Source organism: Epinephelus lanceolatus, chromosome 24, assembly GCF_041903045.1.
Source record: "Epinephelus lanceolatus isolate andai-2023 chromosome 24, ASM4190304v1, whole genome shotgun sequence".
Taxonomy (NCBI): Eukaryota; Metazoa; Chordata; class Actinopteri; order Perciformes; family Serranidae; genus Epinephelus; species Epinephelus lanceolatus.
In genome coordinates, this window is record NC_135757.1 from 16,037,858 (window position 1) to 16,060,290 (window position 22,433).

A 22,433-nucleotide genomic window follows, 5' to 3' on the forward strand; every position below is an offset into this window, starting at 1 on the left:
GATGTTGTGGTTGTTCCTCACACAGACATACACACTAAAATGAACACAACAAAAAGCTTTATCTCACAATCATAATTTTACTGTTCCATAACACACAACAGAAATGATATAAATATAAATAAATATTGTTGCTATAATTGTTATATATTTTTACTTCAAAAATGGCAAGACAGACATTATCAAATGATAAGTCACAAGGGTGACATCAAATCACTTCCAACTCAAATACAAACTGCAACACATTTACTATTTCAGTTTATTTCTTGAAGTGTAAAGATGTCACAATCTTCTCTTCCAGATTTTTTGCAATTTTGGAAACACTGAGTTGAAAGTGAAATGAACAAAGCCCTGATCAGTATATCATCACATAAAAAAAACTAAACAGACAATTCATGTTTTAATAAGTTGCAGTTTCTATGGTTCACTAATGGTTGGCTGATGCCAGTGTTAAAAATAATAATAAAAAAAAATCTTCAGAAGTTTCCTCTGCCAGGTGTTGAGAAACAGTTCATTTTGAAAGATTACAACATTTCAAAAAGACTTTCATGAACCTTGGGGTAATGATGGACAAAGGTCATGTGATGGCAATGCCTGCAGTTCTTCTAATGACCACAAGAGGCTCCAAGAAATGTCTTTATGTCCTTTAAAACAACAGTACAGTCAGGTGTGGGACAGATAAACAAATGCATCAAAATCAACCAATAGTGTCTGAGCAAATACATACATTACAAACCAAATAGTGCAGAAAGAAAAAAAACATGTGAATGGGAACAATTGCATAAAAACATAAACCTAAACAGATAAAAAAAAATCATTTTTGCTATTTAATAACAGTGTTTTCACACATTTATTCATTCATAATAAACCATCTCACTTCAAGTCCCATTTAGTAGCTGTTCTGGAGCTTTCTAATCACAGGGGTTGTCACTTTTAACTTAGCAGTCAACATGGACCAGAAGTCCTTAAAGTGCTAGGAATGTGTGTAAATTTAAGCACCTGGGATTCAACAGCAACAGGGCCAAGTCCTTCTGCTGATGAAGATCATGTGATAGAATGAAAAGCTCCAGAACAGCCACTCAATGGACCTTGTGGTGAGATTGTTCTGTCACCTGCTGTTTCCAAGCAAAAGAATGAGTGTGTTTTACAATCCTGCGAACTGATTAACAGAGACATTAAAGTTTCTTGAGGTTGGCAATCGTCACAGGAAATACCTCGTCTGCTTTAATTGTTTTCAAAGTTAAAGGGTAAGTCTGGTATTTTTTAACCTGCACCCTATTTTCCAATGTTTTTGTGTCTCGGTGAGTTATGGGGGAACATTTTTGACACAATGTCAAGCATAATGAGTGGGCTGCATACTGTGTAAGTAAAGCTAGTAGTAAAGCCAGAAACTTTTTTGGTGTATACCCCAGACGAGCAACTCCATTGGAATGAATAGGCACCATTTTTTGCAGCCGGTTGCCTGGAAGGTAAAACACATTCAACACTCTCTCATTGTTAGACAGCAAAGTCCCCCACAATGTGCTTCTTGATTTAGTTTTTAGAGTACAAATATGTGAAATTACCAACAGGGAAATAAAAGGAGTAGCAGTAAAATTGGAGGTGATTGTGAGAAATTGTATTAATAAGAAAAAACTAAGAAGAACCTAAAGACTTCTGCATCGTCTGATGCAGATGTCTGAGCATAAATGTCAATATATTAACATAGTAATTTGAATAAATCTAATCTTCACAGTGAGCATGGAGGAATGAACCAACTGTGGTTCAGCGTCGGGACTACGATCCCAGAGACGACACCGTCATCTGTATTTGTCACAGGTCAGTATTTACAATTAAACAGTTTAATATGCTGTAGCAGCTTTGATGACATTTAGCCTAACTAAAGCTTCAATGTCATTACGCTGCATTCTGTCATGAGGGGACAGTCGGATATTAGGATGCCATGATAGAAGTTCAGTGTAGATCAGACTCTACAAGGGTATTAACTAATAGATTTTTTCATCTGATTGCTCATTTTCAGTTTTTCCATGACACAAAAACAGACATGTCTGCTGGAGGTTCTGTCTCAACTCTGTTTCAGGAAGTGTTTCATTTCTTTTAGTTTGACAAAACTTAAATTATACTTAATAAGTTCATCTGGAGAAATATGATGGAATGTTGCATTACTCCCAGTCAGATGAGAAGATTGGTATATAATATATATCATGTGGCTCTGGGCAAGAGGGCAATTCCAAAAATGTGGCACTGATGGTTTAAAGGGGACCTGTTATGCTTTCTTTTATTTTCTGTCATTTATATAATGCTATGAATGATCTAATTGTTTTTTCTACCTTTTGAGACAAGCCGATGTCAGCTAGTAACAGATTTCTTTATATGGTTGTCTGGTCCAGGGACACTACTGCAAGTGTTTACATTACATACACTGCTACATGTAAAGTAAGCAAGTGGGTATTTTTAGTTTGAATACTTCTTCAAAGTTGTTTTTGTGACCTATCTATGTACAGGGGCTGAATGGAAAAAACCTAACAGTCCAAAGCTGTCCAAGGGTTTAATATGTGTTGAGACTTTATCAGAGATTCAATTCTATGTAGTGGGATTTTATTGGATTGTATTATTTAGGTGCGTCTGATATTGTGTGTGATCCATACATAAAAACAATGACAGCACAAACACTTCCTGAACCACTGAGGCCTTGGTTGATTCTGTTATGGAAGACGAGCATCGATCGATGCTGTGATGTAACTGAACTGTTTGTGTTGCTGTTGAATGGACCCCGCGGGTGTCAGTTTGAGAGGAAGTAAACTCTCAAACCTCACGTCTCTCTATCCACGTATCAAGAAGTAAGAAACACAGCCTCTTACAGGCTGATGATGACCATGCAGTTTGGAAACTGTACAGGTTACTGAATGGACTTTGTGGACCTTCAGGTCATGAAAATTACGCAGCACGAGAACTATGTAAACTTTCAAGTCAAGTTAAAAAACAGACAGTACACCAAAAAACGGAGATATGAGGAATTCAAGTGAGTGACAGCAGCATTATGATAGTGTTTCTGTTTTCACATGCTCTATGGCCTGCCCCACAGGCAGAGACATGTAGCCAAAGACTTCCGTCACCGACATGAACTCCGAGCTCGTAATGAAAATAAAGCGTTTAACTAAACACTCCTTGGCATTAAGAAAAAAGTTGCAAGGAGTCAATCAACTTCTGCATGTCGCTGACAGAACTCTCCCTCTGTATGTCTCCGACTCCACTGGCATCACAAACAGACCGTAGAAAAACAGTAGCTTGTTACATTATAAATACTGGAATAATAAAAATATGAGGGGTGCTTGATTCACTTTCTCGTGGTGTTTCCCCTCCTGAGACTTCTGAGGTGTCTGGAACGGTAAATCAAGCGCCCCTCAGCTAGCTCGGAGATTTGAAAATGACTTTCAAACATATACTGTATGTACACAGTCAAAGCTCTGGGACAGCAAGCTAAAGTTAGTCTTTGTTCCTATTTTTTTGAATTTTTTTTTTGCTGGTGTCGTTATTGTGGTATACTGTAGTTCATCCTACTGTAGAGGCCAAAAAAACAACCAGAATCAACAGCTAGGTCGTTCTGTTTCCTCAATACACGTTCGAGTGTGTGTATTTACACATGGGGACACAGCATGAACGACTAAAGGCAAGTATCAAGGCAAAAATCACTTTATCCTGGCTGAACTTTCAAAGCACTTCCAGTCTGATTACAGCTTGTAAGACACATGTTAAAGTACAAAAAAGAGACAAACTCATCCTATATGTGCTGAGAACGCTTCCTCTTAATCTAAAGTATGTTAGTAGTGCCACACCTTGTACTCACTGCAACACTGTTTGTGACATCTTTGTATGAGCTGAAGAGTCCAGCTGTGGTTTCAGCCGCGGAGAGAAAAGGGGACATTATTTCAAAGAGGTGAGAAAATGTTTCTGAGCGTTTCATGCTACTGACAGAAGGCTGCGAAATCTGAGGGCAGAACTGTTGTCTCCCCCTCTGGCAGTGAGAGTAATTACACAAACACTACTGACGCATGCTTATGACATATTTCTGCAGGTGAGCTCACCGCATCTCACCCACCACCAGGAGTGCTCTGCAAGACTTTTTTCGACTTTAATCCTCTGAATGCAAAGTTCCTTTTTTTTTTATCTTGTATAGTATGCAATCCAAAAACGTTTCAGCTCAGTTCAGTACAGAGAGCTTTCCCTGGTGGTGGGGGCTTGAATGTAACATACGTTAATTTAGACGTCAAAGTCCCGCACTTCAGTTTTAAAGGATAATTCAGCTTTCCTACAACTTGGATATTATTTTAGAGGTTTTGGCCATTATTTCTCTGACTTATGACGAGACATTTTATACACAAAATTGTCAACACAAACCAAGAACTTAGCCAGATTATATAAAACCACTGTATTAAAAGTGACTCCGTTAAAAGTGACCCTGCAGTGGACAGCGGGGAAATAAAATTATTGAATCAATACCTATAAACATGATTTCTTCCCATGGCGCTGACATGAAAACTATTTTGTTTTTGTCTGCTGTCAGATACCCTGGTGAAGGCAGGTTAACCAGCTGCTGTCCATTCTGCTGCTGACAGACCGTTGAGTTGTTTATACACCTCGCTTACATCTCGTTTCCAGGGAGGATTCCCAGTAGCAGCCAAGTTGTAATACACCAGAATTATCCTTTAATACTAAAATACTTCTGCTGTCTTTTGTTATAACTATTAATGCAGCCCTCATCTTGACTGAATGACTTTAAAGGTAACAAGAGCTGCAAGTCTCTTCAGTACCTCCACACCTCCTAAATTCTACATCTAGAGTTGTGGGTCTTAGTTTATTAAAATTAATGGGTGATGAAGTCTTGTAAACCTTTAAGATTATATTTATCTCTCACCACTCTGAAGCTCATACAGATGTCATGTTTTGCACAATGCCAATGGTATAAACGTGTTTTTATCACCTCACCTCCTGCTGCCATGCACACTTTCATGATGATGCACTAACAAGCCACACTACTCACCATTCTCACCATGTATGGAAGCCCTAAGGTTTCAATCACACTGGAGTCTCAGTCCTGCACATGATTGATAGGAGCGCTGTGATTACATTTAGCGGTGGACGTTTGATATTGATGTCGCCCAAATGACTCTCAAAACCTACAGTTTGATTGCTGTCCAACTTTAGCTCGCTGTCCCATTGCCTCATTTTTAGACACTTTTTTTTTTCTTTTTTTTTTTTTTTTGCCGGTCAGAAAGAGAAGTGCTGGGCGCATAGCTCCTCTTCTCTTAGAACGTGTTCTTTGCTTTTTCCTGCTTCCGCCGCCCTCAGATCGGATGGTGTCGCGGCGTTGGCCTCAGGAAGGCTGAGGGAAGGAAGAGAAACAGGTGTGTTAGAATGATGAGAAGTAAGAGACAGAGAGATGCTCACACTGAACATACAGACGTGTACAATTAGATATACACACATTTTTAGTGGGCAAGCTTGGGAGCATGGTAGCTTGTCAGGCACCAACAGAAAATAGCAGAGGGAGATTCTCATGGGTGAAGTTATTGTGAGCAGTTCCAGTCAGGGAGATCCAGTGGAGGCTTGTTTAAGATGCCAAACAAGTGAAGGCTGGTGTGACGTCCACAATACATGACCTCAAAGGAACTTAGGCCCCATTTAAACCTGGTATTAACATGCATCTTGGGTGATTAAATCACAAATGGACAGCTCCAAGTCTGTCTGTTCACAACTGGCATTAGAATGCGTCCACATCCATCTTAAGTGACCACTTGGGATCAAATCTCACTTTCCCACTCTGTATGCAAATAAACATGCACATAATTTCCCTTTGAAAAGATAAAATGCATTATTGTTTTTAACTCGCAGGAGGCAGCAATGCCTCTTTGACCTTGGCATGTTGGCAAAATCAAAACAATACAGATGGGGTCTACTTTTGACATATTCCAGTCAAATGGGTCTCGGTAAGCTCAGGTTTCAGTGTAAAAACTGTGAAAAAAGCCAAGTTTTGTGTTCGCTGCACAGAAGAAATAAAGAATCTTGATGACTTCATGATCACAGCGTCCCACTATCATTCTTCACTGCAGAGTTGCTGGACGATTAAAGCTAGTTACCAGCTACTTTCCAGGCTAAGATAACTGAGTTAGCCTAAAGAAACCAGAGGAAACCCGAGGTCGGAAAGGTAATGTTCACACTCATGCTGGATTCCCACTACACAACATTTTTGTCTGTTCCAACAGTCACTATGTCATATTAGGCAATTGTGGAGTCATAAAATCGTGCCGTGACTTGGCAGACAGACATGACAGACTACACGTCGGTCCATGACCAATCATCCCTGGTTGTCTTTCACAATGTGTGTGATGTCATTGGATTATTCTTGTACAATTTTTGTTATTATTACTATTATGTCAGTCACTGTGTCTGTTCATGTGCCAGCCAAAATGTTGTTGTAGTAACGTAAAAAGTGCCACCAGATGGCAGGAGCTACATTTGAAGTACTGTACGCAAATATACAAGTCACTGAATCCTGTTTCACAATAAAACCTGTTTAGAAAATTGAGGGATTCTCTCCACCGAAGTTATAATGGGCTTTTAATTTTAAACAGATACAGGAAGTGTTGAGATGACGAAAATGTTCGAAATGACTGTGGTATTATATATTATATAAATACAATGGTGCCATGTTAAGTCAACCAGTGTATTAAACTAATTAAACTAATTTCCCCCGCTCTCCTTCGGACTAAAAAGTTAGCTTTTATCATTATTATTTTTCTATGCAGATGCACTTCACAACAAAATCCCACTAGTAATTTTAAATTTAGGTTAGGTTAATTATTTCTAAATAGAGCAATTCAAGTAATGTACTGTGAATACGTGTATATATATATTCATATATTGCAATATGTATTGCAAAAAAGTAAAGATCCCAATGTCAGTTTTTTCCAATATTGTGCAGCCATAGTGTACACACATTGCACATCAAGACGCATTGAGGACACATTGGGTGAATTCACACCTGTACTTCGAGCCAACGCATGTTAACACCAGGTGTAAACAGGGCCTTCGACTGTTTTACCCCGACATACAAGGACACTTCAACACATGCACAGCAGGAGCTCGGGATCAAACCACAACCAGCAAATTTTCATCCATTCATTTTCTAAACCCAGCACACATGCGGCTCTGCTTTCCAGATAGAAACAGAGGAAAAAGCGGAGCAGACGAAAACTTACAGATTAATGACCACTTGAACTATAAATGCCCATCAGGGGACTGGTGTTGGAAATTAGCTTCAGCTTTTTACACATGTACAGTATATCAACACTGCGACTGCAGCTGTTTTTCTCTGTTCTTCTATCTTACAAATTAACAAGTGAGAAAAACTTGTGCTCTCATTTCACAATAACACTAAAACTGTAAAACAAAAGACAAAAAGCAGCACTAACAAAGTGTTTTCTCCCTTTAAAAACAGCTTTTCAGAACAAACATCCAGATTTCAAACTAACTCTTTGCTTCAGCTGGTGTGTAGTTTTTCAGCAGCAGACCTCCCGGTGTTTTCTAATCGGTGCTTGCAGCACGCAGCACTCCTTCATCTCCTCTTACACTGTGTGTCCACTGCCTTTTTACTGGGAGAACAAAAGCACAAAAGCCTTATCTTAATGGCTTCACATTTGCGTCTTGCACTTTTAAGTTACTGCAGCGCTTTTAAATCACTCATTCCTTCTTGGCGTCACTCAGAGTTTGAGTTCCCATAGAGACTGATTTGTCAGTGCAAAGTTTCAGGGTTGGCTTCTTTTTATAAGCCGCTGAGGATTGAGAATATGTTTCAAAGAAGATTCTGTGTAAGATTGTGTGATAGTTCAATGATACGAAAAGGGAAAATGAGATGTTAAAGCATAATGGATCAAAAGGAGATTTTATCTTCATTATATTCCTCTGTTGACCCTGAACTAATGAAGGAAGACTGCAGCAGTCTGTGGAATGAAGAGCTTCCCATGCAACTCTATGCACATAACAGACACAGCACTTCAACCTGGAGCTTTTTGAATTTTGAATTTTTGAAAATGGTCCAGCATTGAGTGAGACCACTTTAGCCAGCAGCTGGAAACAAGTTGCAACATAACCACTCGGGGGGTGTCATTTTACATCCACTGAAAGCCACTGACAGGCTCAGATTGTCATAATAAGCCTCTGACAACAAGTCATGAAGAATGAACCCAAGCTGATATGTAAACTCATCTTCATTCATCGACTACAAACATGACGTATCATCTGAAACATGTAAGTACCTTCATGCCCATTAGCCACCACACAATCATTACTGCTTTGCTGACAGCGTCATTAACAGGCGGCTCGCTCAGTGTGTGACATACACCAGGCCTATATTAATGAAGGTTAATTGGGGGCCTCCCACCGCCCATAGAAACGGGATCAGATTCCTTAAGGAGGCTCCAGGATAAGAGAGTAACTCAAGAATCTGAGCCAAGTCCTCAATGAGTGCACGTCTCAAGCCTGTTGTAGACGGGAGGTTCCAGACGTAAGAGCCGATTTTATTAATGAAGGTTCATTAGTATGGTTTTGTATTTCTCTGTAATGTAGCACAGTGTTAACAATGTTACTGATACTATTCTTTCTCACACCTTCAACTCAAACCATTGTGTTGCCCTGCCCAAAATATATAATTTAATAACTACATTAATATCATAAACATGCAGGCGACTATTCGACTAATGGTCCTGAATGATGACTATTGGTTGACTAGGAAAATTCTTAGTCAGGGGCAGCCCTAGTTTTGTGGGGGTTGCTTTGGTTGATTTTGAATGGTGTGTGTTTTGGATGATAAAACTACTGTTTATTTAAATGGAGTCTGGAGGGTTTGGCAATGGCAAATTCAGGCTGGTTCTGGGTACATAAAAAGGATCTTAGTCTTTAACAAAAAGGTCTATCTCTGTAGGATTCTTTCCATAAGACACTTGGAAGAACAACCTGAACCTTTCAGTGGCAAAAACAAGCACTTTTAGTATACGAGCATTAACTGTGTGAACATGCCCCAAGTGGTAACACTTCAGCCTGCCAGTTGCAGCTCCCTTGCTCAATACTGGACAAGTCTCAAAAACTGTTCCCATTCGTCATTCAGACACAAAACATTGGAAAATAGAGTCCAGGTTGAAAAAAACCAAAGTTAGCCTTGAATTACAAACGTTAATTGCCTTATTATGTGTTAGCAACGAGAAAAAATACTTGAATCATTCACATGAATTTGAGGAGACACATTTAACAGTATGCTCATAAAAAGCCTCGTTTTTGTAATATATGCACTGAACTGCCAAGGTATCATCCTCGTGGTGGCAAGTGTCTGGTGAGGAAAAGAAGATGACAAAAAGTCATGTCAAAATAATTATGTCTACTCATGTCTGTCTATGTAATGGAGAACTGGCTCTGCAAGTGGCTGCCACACTTCACAGATTATCATTCCTGAAGAGCCAAACAAGATGAACGTCACATCAGAGGTGGATAACAAGCATCTGATTTTTGATAGAAGGCCAACGTCTGCCTTTTAAGAAAATAAGCTCCTTCAGGTTCTGGGGAGAGGGGTGAGGATAGGAGGGAGGGAGACTAAGAAGTGAGGTGAGAGAAACATGCAGTGGGGGCAGCAAATATCACGTAACTCCCCTCCCTGAATCAGGTGAAGTGAAAGTGAACTGAGGGGCAGCAGTGACAGTAAGACAGAGTAGTTCTCACCTCCTAAAGCTTTGTAGGCCCTGATGCTGCACCAGGGCTTCCTGAGGATGAGGAGCATGAGGAAGAGCAAGGCTTGGCATGGGATGATGTGGAGGATGAGGAGAAGGAGGAGGAAGAGGAGGATGCTGAGGAAGAGGAGAGAGAGGAAGAGGGCTGAACAGTGGCAGGGGAGGGACCTCAGGAGGGGGGGGGGGGGGGGGGGTGAGGAGGCTCAAAGTGGCCGCCTGGTTCTACCTCCTCCCCCTCCAGTCCCTCCTCTTCCTGTCCTTCATGATGCATGGTGGGACAGCTGACAGTTCTGAGGGCTGACTGGCTGCCTGTTTTTATCTATGAAAACACTTTGACCATTTTTTTCCACCAAAATTAGGGTGTATATGCAGGTGTTTTAAACGCAGGAGAACACACGTCCTTGGAATAAATGCGGAGTGTAACCTTTCCCACTAAAGACAAAAGCCAGATTTAAGTAGGTGTCAGTGTTTTTTTGTCCAGTAGGAAAGAGGCGATAGAAAGGCAGGGTTGGGGAAGATGATGCTGTGTAAGAGGAATGAATTTAGTTTGTAGCAAATGTGTTCGGTAAATGAAATGCTGTCTCTGGGAAGGAGTTTGGCTGCGGCTCCTGGAATATAAACTGTCCCCAATCCAATGAAGAAATGGAGAGAATTGCTAAAGTTAATCTGAATTCTGGTAAGAGGGCGTCTACGACCTGGCTTCCACACAGTGGGGGAATACAACACTGTAGGTGCCAGACCAATCCTGAATGGCTTTTTTAACCCTTTGAAACCTGGATTGATATCAGTTTTCTTGTGCTGCATTCAGGTGCCTTTCACAAGTATTTAAACCTTTGAAACCGGAACAAATAGGTTTGATTTTTTTTCGAAAACATAGGAAAAAATGACAATGAGCAAGACATTGGTAAAAGCTAGAAGAAATTGATTTAAAAAAAAAAAATAGGAAAAAGAACAAATGAATGTCCAGAAAACTATATATATGGTTATTATAATTATATTTCAATTTTTACCCCTTTTTCCCAGGTCATTTCCTTTCTTCTTTTATTGCTTATCTTCAGGTCATTTTCGTGGAACTTTTTCCTTTTTTTTTTTGCTCTTTTTGGGTAATTTCTAGTTAAGGTGCTCACTGCCTTCTTCCCATATTTTTGAAAGAAATCAAGCCAGTTTGCTCAAGCTTTAAAGGGTTAATGCAACCTGCAACCACACAAGGGCTGTCATTTCTTTTGACATTTGAAGCTTCCATCCCTTGAAACAAATTCCTCAGTGATTCATCAGATTAAACGAGTTTGTCTTTTTCTTTATGAAATCAGCTTACTTTAATGATGAAATGTAATTATGATGCTGTTAGACTGCTGCACGGCTTCCCTTTGTGTGCAGCAAGCAGGAGCGCAAACTGTACATCTATGGCCACAGATTATGTTTCCCTGGCATAAAAGGTCACTTTGACAAATGGACAGCAGAGTCAAACTATAACTGGCAACTATCAAACTTTCATCCATCTGTTCAACAGACCTGACGTGCCCAGTAACAGTCGCTAAACTATAACTGGACAATTGCTGTTCGGGGTCATCATGAGGTCAGTTACACAACGTGATATGAACTTCAATATATTACAGAAAACAAACAGCAGTTTTGCAATGATAGAACATTAAAAGTAGCAATAAATTCAAAATGGTAAAAAACCTGTCGCCATAAATGGGCTTAAAAAAGAGGCTCTGCTGGCGAAGGGAGGTGTGTCGCTGCCGACCACAGACACTTTCTTAATACTACCGCTAGGAGTTGCCAAACTCAGAGATGATCCTGCACATGGGGGCTTAGAAGTGTAAAGGAGGGAACCAGGGATGTGTGTGTTATCTCCCCACAGTGAGCAGCGTGAGGAGGAGGAGGAGGAGGAGGAGGAGGAGGAGGAAAGCGAGGAAGGAGAGGAGTGATGTTATGATGCTGAAATCAAGCATTATTGTTTCTGAATGACTCCCGAGATCAGACAGCAGGTATGACAGCTGTGTGCACGTAAGAAGGATGATGAGCAGCTTTGTGTGCAGAGATCAGTCTTTCATGACAAACGTCATGCGAGGCGGTGTGTAATGTTCACATGAGCAGCAGAATGGGATGATTTTGGTGCTTTGGGGGCTCGCAGTGCTCAAACAAAAAGATCAGTGCAAGGTAAGATTACATAGAGTGAAAATAATTAAACGTACCAGAAAACACAGAATAAAATCAAGCACGAGGATTACAAATATTCCTCTCTTCTCACAGTGTGTGAGCACAGCAGCTGTCCTTGTCCGTCACTGCATGGTTCTAGCTTTGCTGCGGATCAATTCCAATATAATACAGACAAATATACAATCATGACAGCGACCTTTATTACCTTCAATAATGATCAATAACCTGATTTGGCAACTGTAAACAAAGGTGGATACCAGCCAAACTGCATGCAGCAGCTGCCTGTGTGCATGTACTATTTTTATTCATGTCAAATTCTGATAAAATAATCTAAAAAAATCTAGTGCATGCATCGTGAAACACAAGTGTGGTGTTTAAGGTAGAGCAATGAGGAGCATTCAAAATAAAAACGTTACAAACCAGTGGTCACACGCAGTAGTATTTATGACACTGAGAACACAGTCCTCCCACATATTTTGTCATTTCACCTGTCTGAGAGGTTGCTGCATGAAGGCCACTCAGCTCAAAGGGGCTGATGATGTCATAAGCACCCACGTGCTCCTCTACAGCCATGCCACTCACACTGACAAGGCCGTATGAGAGCTCTCACCTTGATAAGAGGGTTGATTACTCCAACATTGGCACTGGAATTGAAGACCTTGTTGAACCCCGTCTCCCTGTTGACCAACTCCAGCTGGTAGAACTTCTTGTCGTCCTATAAAACAAGATGACGTGTTAACGTGATAATCCACCCAAGTCTTTCAAGAATCAAATTCTCATCTTCTGTACGCTTAAAATGTGGCTGCCAAATGTTTTCCGCAGTGGAAGAAAGTATCAAAATGTCCACGGGAACTTATCAAACCACTCCTGCAGCACAACCCACTACTCTCAATGTTTACAGTCATTATGTTGTAAAAAGAAAACCTAATTACATGTTTTCTTTTCCTCGTCATCACTGTTGTGATGTGAGGCATTGTGGGTTATTTCCTTGAGCAAAGTCTAAAGCGTTGAAGGGGAGGAGGGAGCACAAAAAGACAGATAGACAGCTCTTACACACGTCACATGTTATTTCTGCTGCTTGGGGTCTCTCAATGAAAACAATAGCAAAAGCAAGACAATCCCCAAAAAGGGAATGGGTTTACATGTGGTGGCCACAGACAGACTCTCTCCTTATCCTTCCTGGCTGTTTCTTCTCTAGTTTTGTGTTCTGCTAGTGTCCTTGTCACTACTGGTAGCATGAGGTGGCACCTGCAGCCCAATCAGGCTGCACAGGTAGTCCAGCTACTCCAGGATAGCACATCCATACGTGTGGTCGCAAGAAGGTTTGCTGTGTCCCCCTGCACAGGCTCAAGAGCATGGAGGAGACACCAGGAGACCAGCTGTTACACCAGGAGAGCTGGACAGGGCCGTAGAAGGGCATCAACCCAGCAGCAGGACCGATATCTGCTCCTTTTTGTGAGGAGGAACAGGAGGAGCACTGCCAGAGCCCTACAAAATGAGCTCCAGCAGGCTACTGGTGTGCATGTTTCTGACCAAACTGTCAGAAACAGACTCCATGAGGGTGACATGAGGGCCCGACGTCCTCTAGCGGGACCTGTGCTCACAGCACAGCACCATGCAGCTTCATTGGCATTCACCAGAGAACACCAGAACTGGCAGTTACACAGATGAGAGCAGGTTCACACTGAGCACATGTGACAGGTGTGAAAGAGTCTGGAGAACGTTATGCTGCCTGTGACATCATCCAGCATGACCGGTTTGGCTGTGGACCAGTGATGGTCTGGGGAGGCATATCCTGGGAGGGTCTCACAGACCTCCATGTCATAGCCAGTGGTACCTTGACTGCTGTTAGATACCAGGATGAAATCCACAGAGCGATTGTCAGACCTTACGCTGATGCAGTGGGCCCTGGGTTCCTCCTGGTGCAGCGGGCCCTGGGTTCCTCCTGGTGCAGTGGACCCTGGGTTCCTCCTGGTGCAGGACAATGCCTGGCCCCATGTGGCCATAGTGTGTAGGCAGTTCCTGGATGACAAAGGCATTGATGTCATTGACTGGCCCTCTCGTTCCCCTGACCTCAATCCAACTGAGCACCTATGGGACGTTATGTATCGGTGCATCCAACGCCGCCAAGTACCACCACAGACTGTCCAGGAGCTCACTGATGCCCTGATCCAGGTCTGGGAGGAGATCCCTCGAGATACCATCCGCTGACTCATCAGGAGCATGCCCAGACGTTGTCAGTAGTGCATAGAGGCACGTGGGGTCCATATACACTACTGAGCCACATTATGAGTTGCCGTGATAAAATTCAATTAAATTTTTTTTTCTTGATTTTTGGTGTGATTTTGAATCCAGCCCTCTGTGGGTTGATGATTTTGGTTTCTAATGACAGTTGTTTCGGCATTTTGTTCTCAACAAATGATAACACTTTACTTGAAGGTATCTACATTAAGGTGACATAACACTGTCATAACTATGACATGACACTGTCATGAACTTGTCATGAATATTATGTACATGTCATAAACGTTTATGACTGCTGTCATTAAGTGTCATTCGGTTTTGTTTGGGTTGTCAACCCACAAAGACATCTTCTGGTAATGTCACTTTGATTAATGTCAAGTTGTCATAATCAAGACAACCCAAACAATGTCAACCTGTCATTACATAAACCGCATGACAATTTATGACAGCAGTCATAAACATTTATGACATGTACATAATGTTAATGACAAGTTCATGACTATGTCACGTCATAGTTATGACAGTGTTATGTCACCCTTACGTAGATACCTTCAAGTAAAGTGTTAACCAACAAATTATATGATGTATATCAGTAAATGTTTTCAACTGGAATAAGGTGTAAGGGCGAGCATTGGAACAAGGCTTTTAACTTAAACAAATACCTGGGAAAACCTTGACAGTTTTGTGCATGAAAACTGAGACTGGAACAGTGTATTTAGTCATCGTTTTACAAAATGGTTTTAACCCTTTTAACTGGATCTCAGTGTCTTCATCATTTACACACAGACTGATAGAGACCCTGAGATGCAGTTTGCTCAGTTGCTTCACTCACTGTGCACACTGCCTCTGCTTATGAAAACAATGAGATGTGGAGGAATCTGTCAAACTGCTTTTCCCAAGTTAAAAAATGAACTTTTAAACTTAAACATTCTGCCATATTGTGGTGAAATCCTGCAGTCAACTGGAGACATTATTCACTCTGTACATAGCAGAGGGTTTCCTCTATCTTTACAGAGTGGTGAGTGTTTCCCCGCAAAAACATCTTTGATGACACTGATACTGCAGTGCACATTTACCGGAATTACTTTGTCTGCTCCGGATGATAAAATCCAGCAACAGCTGTGATGTCGGCCAGCGATATCTGTGACTGCAGTTTAAAAACATTTACCTGATTTGAGTGTTTTCGGAAATGACTTTAAGTACATCAGAGACCACCCAGTCTACTCACCACAAGCTTTTTCACCAGAGCTTCTCTCTCGGTGACCATCTCTCTGAGCTCTGCTATGACGTGCAGGTCCTCTGGCCGGCTTTCTCTGTTTCTTAACTTCTCCTCTGTCCCCTCCAACCTGGACACACAGACACGACAGACATTTTTTTAAAAAACTGTAATAGTAATAACATATTACATGTAAAATTATTTTTATAAAATAGACAAAGAAAGAAAGAAACAGACATTTGAAAGCAATGACTTTGACAAAAGAGACAACTGTGAGTCTCTGTTAACACTGTTAAACAGTGGCAGCCCAAAGCAGCAACACAACAGACTTTCATCACACATTTCTGCAACTTACAGTATTTGTAGCGCAGTGATCTTGTCTTTGAGGACCTCCTGGGCCTTGTTGAAGTCAGCCAGCATGATTTGTGTTTCTCTGTGATGGACTATACTTATCTCCCCCAGATCCCTCTCATGTCTCTTTGAAAGGTCCTGTTCGTGGGCCCTGCAGCACAGACAGGCATACATAAACCATGAGGCAACATTAGGTCATGTTATCTGTGTGGGATCCTTAAGTGCTGGGGAATATCACAACTTCACATATTAATAGTAATCACTGGTGTGTGTATTTTCACTGCACATCCTGGATAATGCTCACAAACACACTTAATTCCCTGGTACAGAGTGATGAGATTGACGCCTAATTCTTAATAAATTATAGAGGAAGACGACAAGATGTGCAGCTGCACACGTACTCAGCTGGGACCCAGAGAGCAGAGCTGGAACAAGGAATGTGGGGTGTCTTGTCATGATTAAATGAAATGGTATCCATGGCTACTGTGGGAGGAAGTAATGGAGAGGGTGCTGCTGTCACATATGGGAACTGAGTAGAATCAAGTTTCATCTAAGAAAACAATGCTGATCTGAGTAGCACAGGCTGCTATAATTTTAGTTGACTAAAAGTCTGGGTATTTTCGGCGTACTTTCGTCAAATAAAACCAAAGCTATTTTAGTTGTAGTCAGTGTAACCTGTTACCTGTAATCTTTTTTTCTTGTCATTAGATTATCTTGGAAATTTCAGTCAATCTAGTTGAGCCAAAACCAATAATTTTGTCATTTTCGTCAAACTTATTTCAGATAAGATTTATCTTGTCATTATCTGATGAGACACACAAGTTGAATCATTAAGAATGCAGCTTTGCAGAAAGTGTCTCGTCTCATTGTTTGATGGTATCAATTATAGGAATACATGCAGACAGGGAACATGTTCTGATTTGCATTTTTATTTTGAGCGAACATAATTCAACAACTGGACTGGGACCCAAAACTGTCTTTAAAACTACTGGAAGTCTACTGGAACTCCTGGAAATAAGACTCAACAATCAACTGTCTTTCTCCAGAACTGAACCTTCATGTAAGGAAGTTACTTGGAGTCCATCTGACTGTTGTTATTGTGTGCTGCAGGTATGTTGCATATTTCATCTTGTCTTTTTTCATCAACAATATTGCTTGTTGATAGTACAGTTAGTGTTGAGTGTTTAATCTGCCCCACCGGCTTGTATTATAGATATTGGCCTTCTTAATTACCAGAGAGCAGAGGGTTTCTGTAGATGGCTGACCCTCAGACTCTAGTTTTATCCAACGGCTCACCACAGGGATGTGTTCTTTCACCATTATTTTTTATAATGAATGCAGGAGCACCCAGCAGGGCAGCTGATAGATACCGCATTGCTGTCTCTTGTCCAGGGATCAGAATCAGACCATGGGAATGCTCTTTTGGGTTTTATTTCTTGGTGTGATAATACTTTCTTGGACTTAAACGTATCTAAAACTAAGGAGTGGATTATTGATTTTAGACGTAACAGAGACACAGCCAAAGAAAGCATTATTCACATTGAAACTGTGAAAAGGGTGATCTCTTACAAATATTTAGGTTCCTTTTTTGATAAACATCTTAAATTTGATGCAGATACTGTGAAGCGAAGGCAACAGAGAATTCACCTTCTCATCCTCTGCCTTTTTTTGATCAGTCCTGTGTTTTTCATTTATCTGCTGGTTTCATAGCCTCACACTGAAAGACAGAGTCTAAACAGCATTGTTAAAATCTGCTCTAAGATCACAGGAGTGACACACTAGGACTTTTTTTTTTTTTCATTTTTATTTTCTGATTTAGCTTCTAAAACTAACAAGTATTCAATATCTTTTATTCCCTCTGCTATTCGTCTTTTAAATTCTCTGTAAAAAAAAATGTCTGTTTGTTTTTTAATCTCTTTTATGGATAATCAGTCTATTAACTTTTTTTCATTTATTGATTCCTTTAAACCACTTAACTCTGTACTGTATGTTAACTTATAGTATGTGTGCAAGGTAAGCTGTTCAAACACATTGCCCCTGGTGGGACTAATGACATTTTTTGGATTCTGGATTCTGGACGTCCCTGCCATCTCATCTTAGTCATGGAAAAAAAGGTCACTGACAAACACATTTGTTAAAAGTCTGTTCTGTTAAAACACTGTTACCAAGTGACCAAAATACAGACCAAGTGGGATGCTTTACAGTGTAAAAATTAACTTGTCAGTGCTCTCTGGTTGACAAACCATGTAACAGTGACACTCGTTATTGTTGAATTACATCATAAGAAGTGCAGCATTGAGTGTTTTGGGGGCTTGACCCATACAAGGGAGCAGAGGTCAGGATATCTGTGTTGATATCTGTTTCTTGCAAGTCCCCCAGCTCTGTGGAAGTGCATTTATATCACTGGAGAACCACTGGAAAAGCATGAAATCTAAGTACAAAACTTTCACTGTGTGTTATTGGAACACATATGCATGTTGTGGTCAAATTAAAGTGGGAGAAAGAAAGACAACGTTTTAACTCCCCCTGAACTTGTATTGACACTCTTTGGTAACTGGGGATAGCTCTCGATAGCTACCAAGGGAAAACAAATGCGCTATCCTCTTCTTGTTTTGGTTGTGCAGTAGTGAATAGTGAAAATGAGGCTTATAGGGAACCAATCTAGATGCAAATGGTGTCATTATTCGATAGCTATTACATTGTGCAATCAAAATTCACTCCTTAATGAAAAGTTAGAACAAAAGTTTTGTCTATTTTCACTTCAAATGGTCACAACTCAGCTCCCAAAATGACCACTCAGAGGTGCTGTACCTACTGTGTCTTGTTTGTTCAAAGTCACAAAGTCTAAACTCATCATCACATCAGAAACATGTCATGACATAGATGAGTTTCAAAGCAAGAACACTTCCCAAGATGATGCTTTTGATTATAAACTGTTTAGATGGATATTCCCAAATGACAAGAGTGCAGGATTAATCGTCTGAAAACTGGGTCAGTCACAGTTTAGTTCTGCTCCCTTCGATAAAATACAACACATATTGACTTCCAACTATCTGCTGAATGGTGTTATGTACCTTATCTGATGGTTAGCTTCACTGCGGACCCGCAGCACCTCTTTACCCTTTATCTCCAGCTCTCTGGTCAGAGTGTCGATGGTCTCGTTCAGAGAGTGGATCTCATGGTCCAGATCAGTGATGCGGTTGTTACGAGAGCACAGCTCCGCTTGCAGGTCTGAAATACGACCCAGGAGCTCTTGTTCCTAGACAAAATACATGAGCATTGTTCAAATTAACAGAGAAAAGTAAAGAGAATAAGTTGGGAGATCTTAACTAGGTCACACATAAACACAAGAAAAGAACAAAGAAGAAAGCAGACGATACAAAGTAAAGTAGAGACACAGTTACCTGCTGGTGGCTGTGCTCCATCGCTTTCTCTAACTCTCGTTTGGCGTTAGTGTTTTCTTTGAGGTGGATCTGCTTTAGATGCTCTATGGAGGCAGCGTGGAGGTGGTTCAGCTCTGCACGGAGAGACGCTGCCAGACAGAGACACCAGAGTTTAAGAGAGATATTTAAACATGGGGTAAAAACGTCAAGCAACATCTCAGCATCATGGGTAGAAACATTAACAGGGCTCACAGCTATTGGTCAACTGGTCGATTAGTTGGGCGAAATGCTGTTGTCCGACCAAATTTTCTTTGGTCGAGACAGATGAGAGTAAGATGAAATATGACAGTTTGTGCAAGTGTTACCACTGAGAGCAGATCATAGATGTACTGTATATTTTCTTGTGAATCCTTTTCCAACAAAAGTAGAGCTTTTCATCATCTCCTTTTAAACTTACTTTTTCTTTTATTTAATCTCAAGGTCACCTTAATAAGAGAGGCAATTATTTTCTATTGCAGACTGTCTCTTTATGTCAGATATTTTAACATGACATTCAGTTTTGATTACTTGTATCCTCAGTGCAATTAAATGCAGGGAAGCCTTTTAACGACGTGACACAAAAAGTAGCGGGTAAAAGTTTTGTCTTATACCTAGTGTCATTATCCTGTCACTGATTATTATTCTTATTCTTAAATGCAATTTGCTGATTTAGTCCCATTATCACACAGTTTCTCTCACAGTCTTTTAGAATCTAAACATCTTGCAGAGGTTTGCATCGCCGCTTTGATCACGGATGGTTGTGTTTCCTTCTATTCTTTTAATAGTCAAGAGATGCAGAATGAGGTGGAATTTTTGTCATCATGACAGGAATAAGCATCAACACAGCAGGTAGCAACATCATCACCATGGGTAGAGACATCTTCTCTGGGGGTAGAGAAGTCATTGCTGTAGTTTAAAACCATGCCGTTTATATGTATTATCATTTACCCAGCTTTGCTTTCCCCTCGTCTTCCAGCTCAAATCGCAGCGTCTGCAGCTCCTGGTCCGACTGCTGTCTCAGGATGTCTAAGGTCCTCCTGTGGGCCTCCTTCAGAGCATGGACCTCCTCCCTCTGCTCCTGCTTCAGACGCTCTTCCAGAGCCTGGCAGGGGGCAGGGAAGAGAAGGAGGAGGGAGAAAGGGAGGAGAGGATTTAACCAGTTACATCAAAAATACATTTTTCCATGTGGTGACACAGTTATGAGAACCCAAAGGATGCTCTGACATATAATATTTGAGGAATAAGCGCTCGCTGAAAGAAAGAGCTGCATTTATGAAGACATGTTGTTTTAGAAAATTAAACCCAGAAGACAAAACAGGGAGAAAGAATGAACACTGCAGCTGTGTCCCAATTCCATACTAATTCCCATCAGGTTTTGAGTATGTAGTGTTTCATTAATGAAAAAAATTAATCACACTCAAAACAGTCAGTATGAAGACTTAATCCGCTTCATTATGGAGTGTGCTGTTGGACACTGTTTGTCCCACAATGCACTGCGTAACAGAGACAGAGCTCACAGCTACAAAACATTGGAGCAAATGGTGGAGTGTGGAGAGACAGCTCCGCCAAGTAATACTGAGAAGAATAAGCCATTGTCATCACAATATTCTGCTTTCTCTTTGTAAAGTTTAATTGGCAGTGTCATTCAAATGTAGCGTTTTACCTTGGCTCACCATTTTCATTCGGATGAGGCTATAATTATGATTATTCATGGAATATTCAGGTCCATGTGAAAACACTTATTGGTAATGTGCATTGATTTCCTGCAGGAAATTGATATAAAAATCGATATGAAGAACTGAGTTGGGTTTGTGAAAAGGATAAGGTAATTGTAGCCACTTCTTCTATGGAAAACAATTGTTTGGTTGCTAACTCTCTGGTGACAGAGAATCTTTAAATTTCTAAAAGTTCTTCAGTAAAAAGGGTCATTAGTCGTATAAATTATATGCAAAATATATGTAAATTATATATGCTAAAGCCTACTCCCACTGTGCACCCTTCATGAACCATATCATCAGTGGTGTAATGTTGAGGAAAAAGAGAAGCATCATTAATGCTTTTTGTCTGTGAAAAGGGAGCCTAGTCTCACTCCCACGGCATCAAAATATGCCACTTAGGCAGTGTCATCTACGACACTAGTCTGTGTGAAATGCACCAGGCTTTCCACCAACTCCAGTAAACCTATCTGTGTCATTATTAGACGCACAGAGCGACGGACGTAGTTTAAAGAGTGTGAAAGTTTACTCAAGGTGGGTGGGTTCACGAACACCGGACTTTGACCCGAGGAGACCAGCGTTTGAGACCAAGCAACAACATCTGTGATCATTTCCTAAGCATAACCAAGTAGTTTTGTTGCCTAAACCTAACTGCCAACCTCTTCCAGGGATGAGATCACATTGGGAAAGAATGCACAAATAGTTTTTGGGAGATCAGCCTAAATTAGGGCTGCAACTAATTAATATTTTCATTGTCATTTAGTCTGACAATTAGTTCCTCCAATAATGAATTTTGGACAATGTTTCCCAAAGCCCAAAATGACGCTCGAAAAATGTCCTGTTTTGTTTACTGTCACAGAGGAGCAAAGAAACCAGAAAATATTTACATTTAAGAAGCTGGAATCAACAAATTTGGATTGTTTTATCTTCTAAAAATACTCAAACTGATTAATTTATTATTGAATTAGTTGCAGGTTATTTAAACAGTTGACAACTAATCGATTAATTGTTGCAGCTTTAGCGTCGTTCTGCAAAAACCTGCCTTACTTTGTTTAGCAGGCATAAAATGACACCTACTAAACATCCTCCTTTATTTCCATAAGGGTGCATTATGGGATCCATGACCTTAAGCAGGAGGAACTGAAACAACATTAAAAGGTACCTGACACTTCCCCTCATAGACAGAGTGCTACAATCATTTTGTTCAATGGGGCAGTACAAAAAATCATCCAATGTTTCTGCCTGCAGTGTAATTATATGGGAGCTTCAACCATAAAGTCAACAATAAGCTATTACCACCCTGGCTCATTTTCAATATCACTGAGGAAGGAAATGAGTGAAATTAAAGTAGATGAACCTAATGAATAGTTTCACAGAGTCGGAGCTTTCTCAGCTTATTTAATTGCTTTATGAATCTTTAACCTCCAATTTACTCTGCAGCAGGAGGAGAAGGATCGTTAAATTAAAACTAATGCTAACAGAACAACTGAAACACGTCTGTGTATTGTGTTGGTAGTTTGTAGAGCATCACTCACAGAGTCTTACAACC

The 22,433-nt window shown here is 40.6% G+C and overlaps 1 protein-coding gene across 3 annotated transcripts in view; it reads right to left on the bottom strand.

Annotated features, from left to right (window-relative positions):
* Positions 1-5,321: 5,321 nt before the first annotated feature.
* fam184aa (family with sequence similarity 184 member Aa) overlaps positions 5,322-22,433 on the bottom strand; it is a 67,835-nt gene continuing 50,723 nt past the window's right edge. For 2 of the 3 annotated variants that reach the window (XM_078165997.1, XM_078165998.1), the window contains 8 exons: positions 20,118-20,271; positions 19,152-19,279; positions 18,822-19,006; positions 15,752-15,898; positions 15,409-15,526; positions 13,824-13,958; positions 12,547-12,651; positions 5,322-5,380 (listed from right to left, as the gene is read on the bottom strand). In XM_078165997.1, coding sequence (XP_078022123.1) covers positions 5,372-5,380; positions 12,547-12,651; positions 13,824-13,958; positions 15,409-15,526; positions 15,752-15,898; positions 18,822-19,006; positions 19,152-19,279; positions 20,118-20,271 — 981 coding nt within the window. In that variant the 3' untranslated portion in view covers positions 5,322-5,371. The remainder of the gene's footprint in view (positions 5,381-12,546; positions 12,652-13,823; positions 13,959-15,408; positions 15,527-15,751; positions 15,899-18,821; positions 19,007-19,151; positions 19,280-20,117; positions 20,272-22,433) is intronic. The other variant, XM_033624386.2, reaches the window with a different exon arrangement.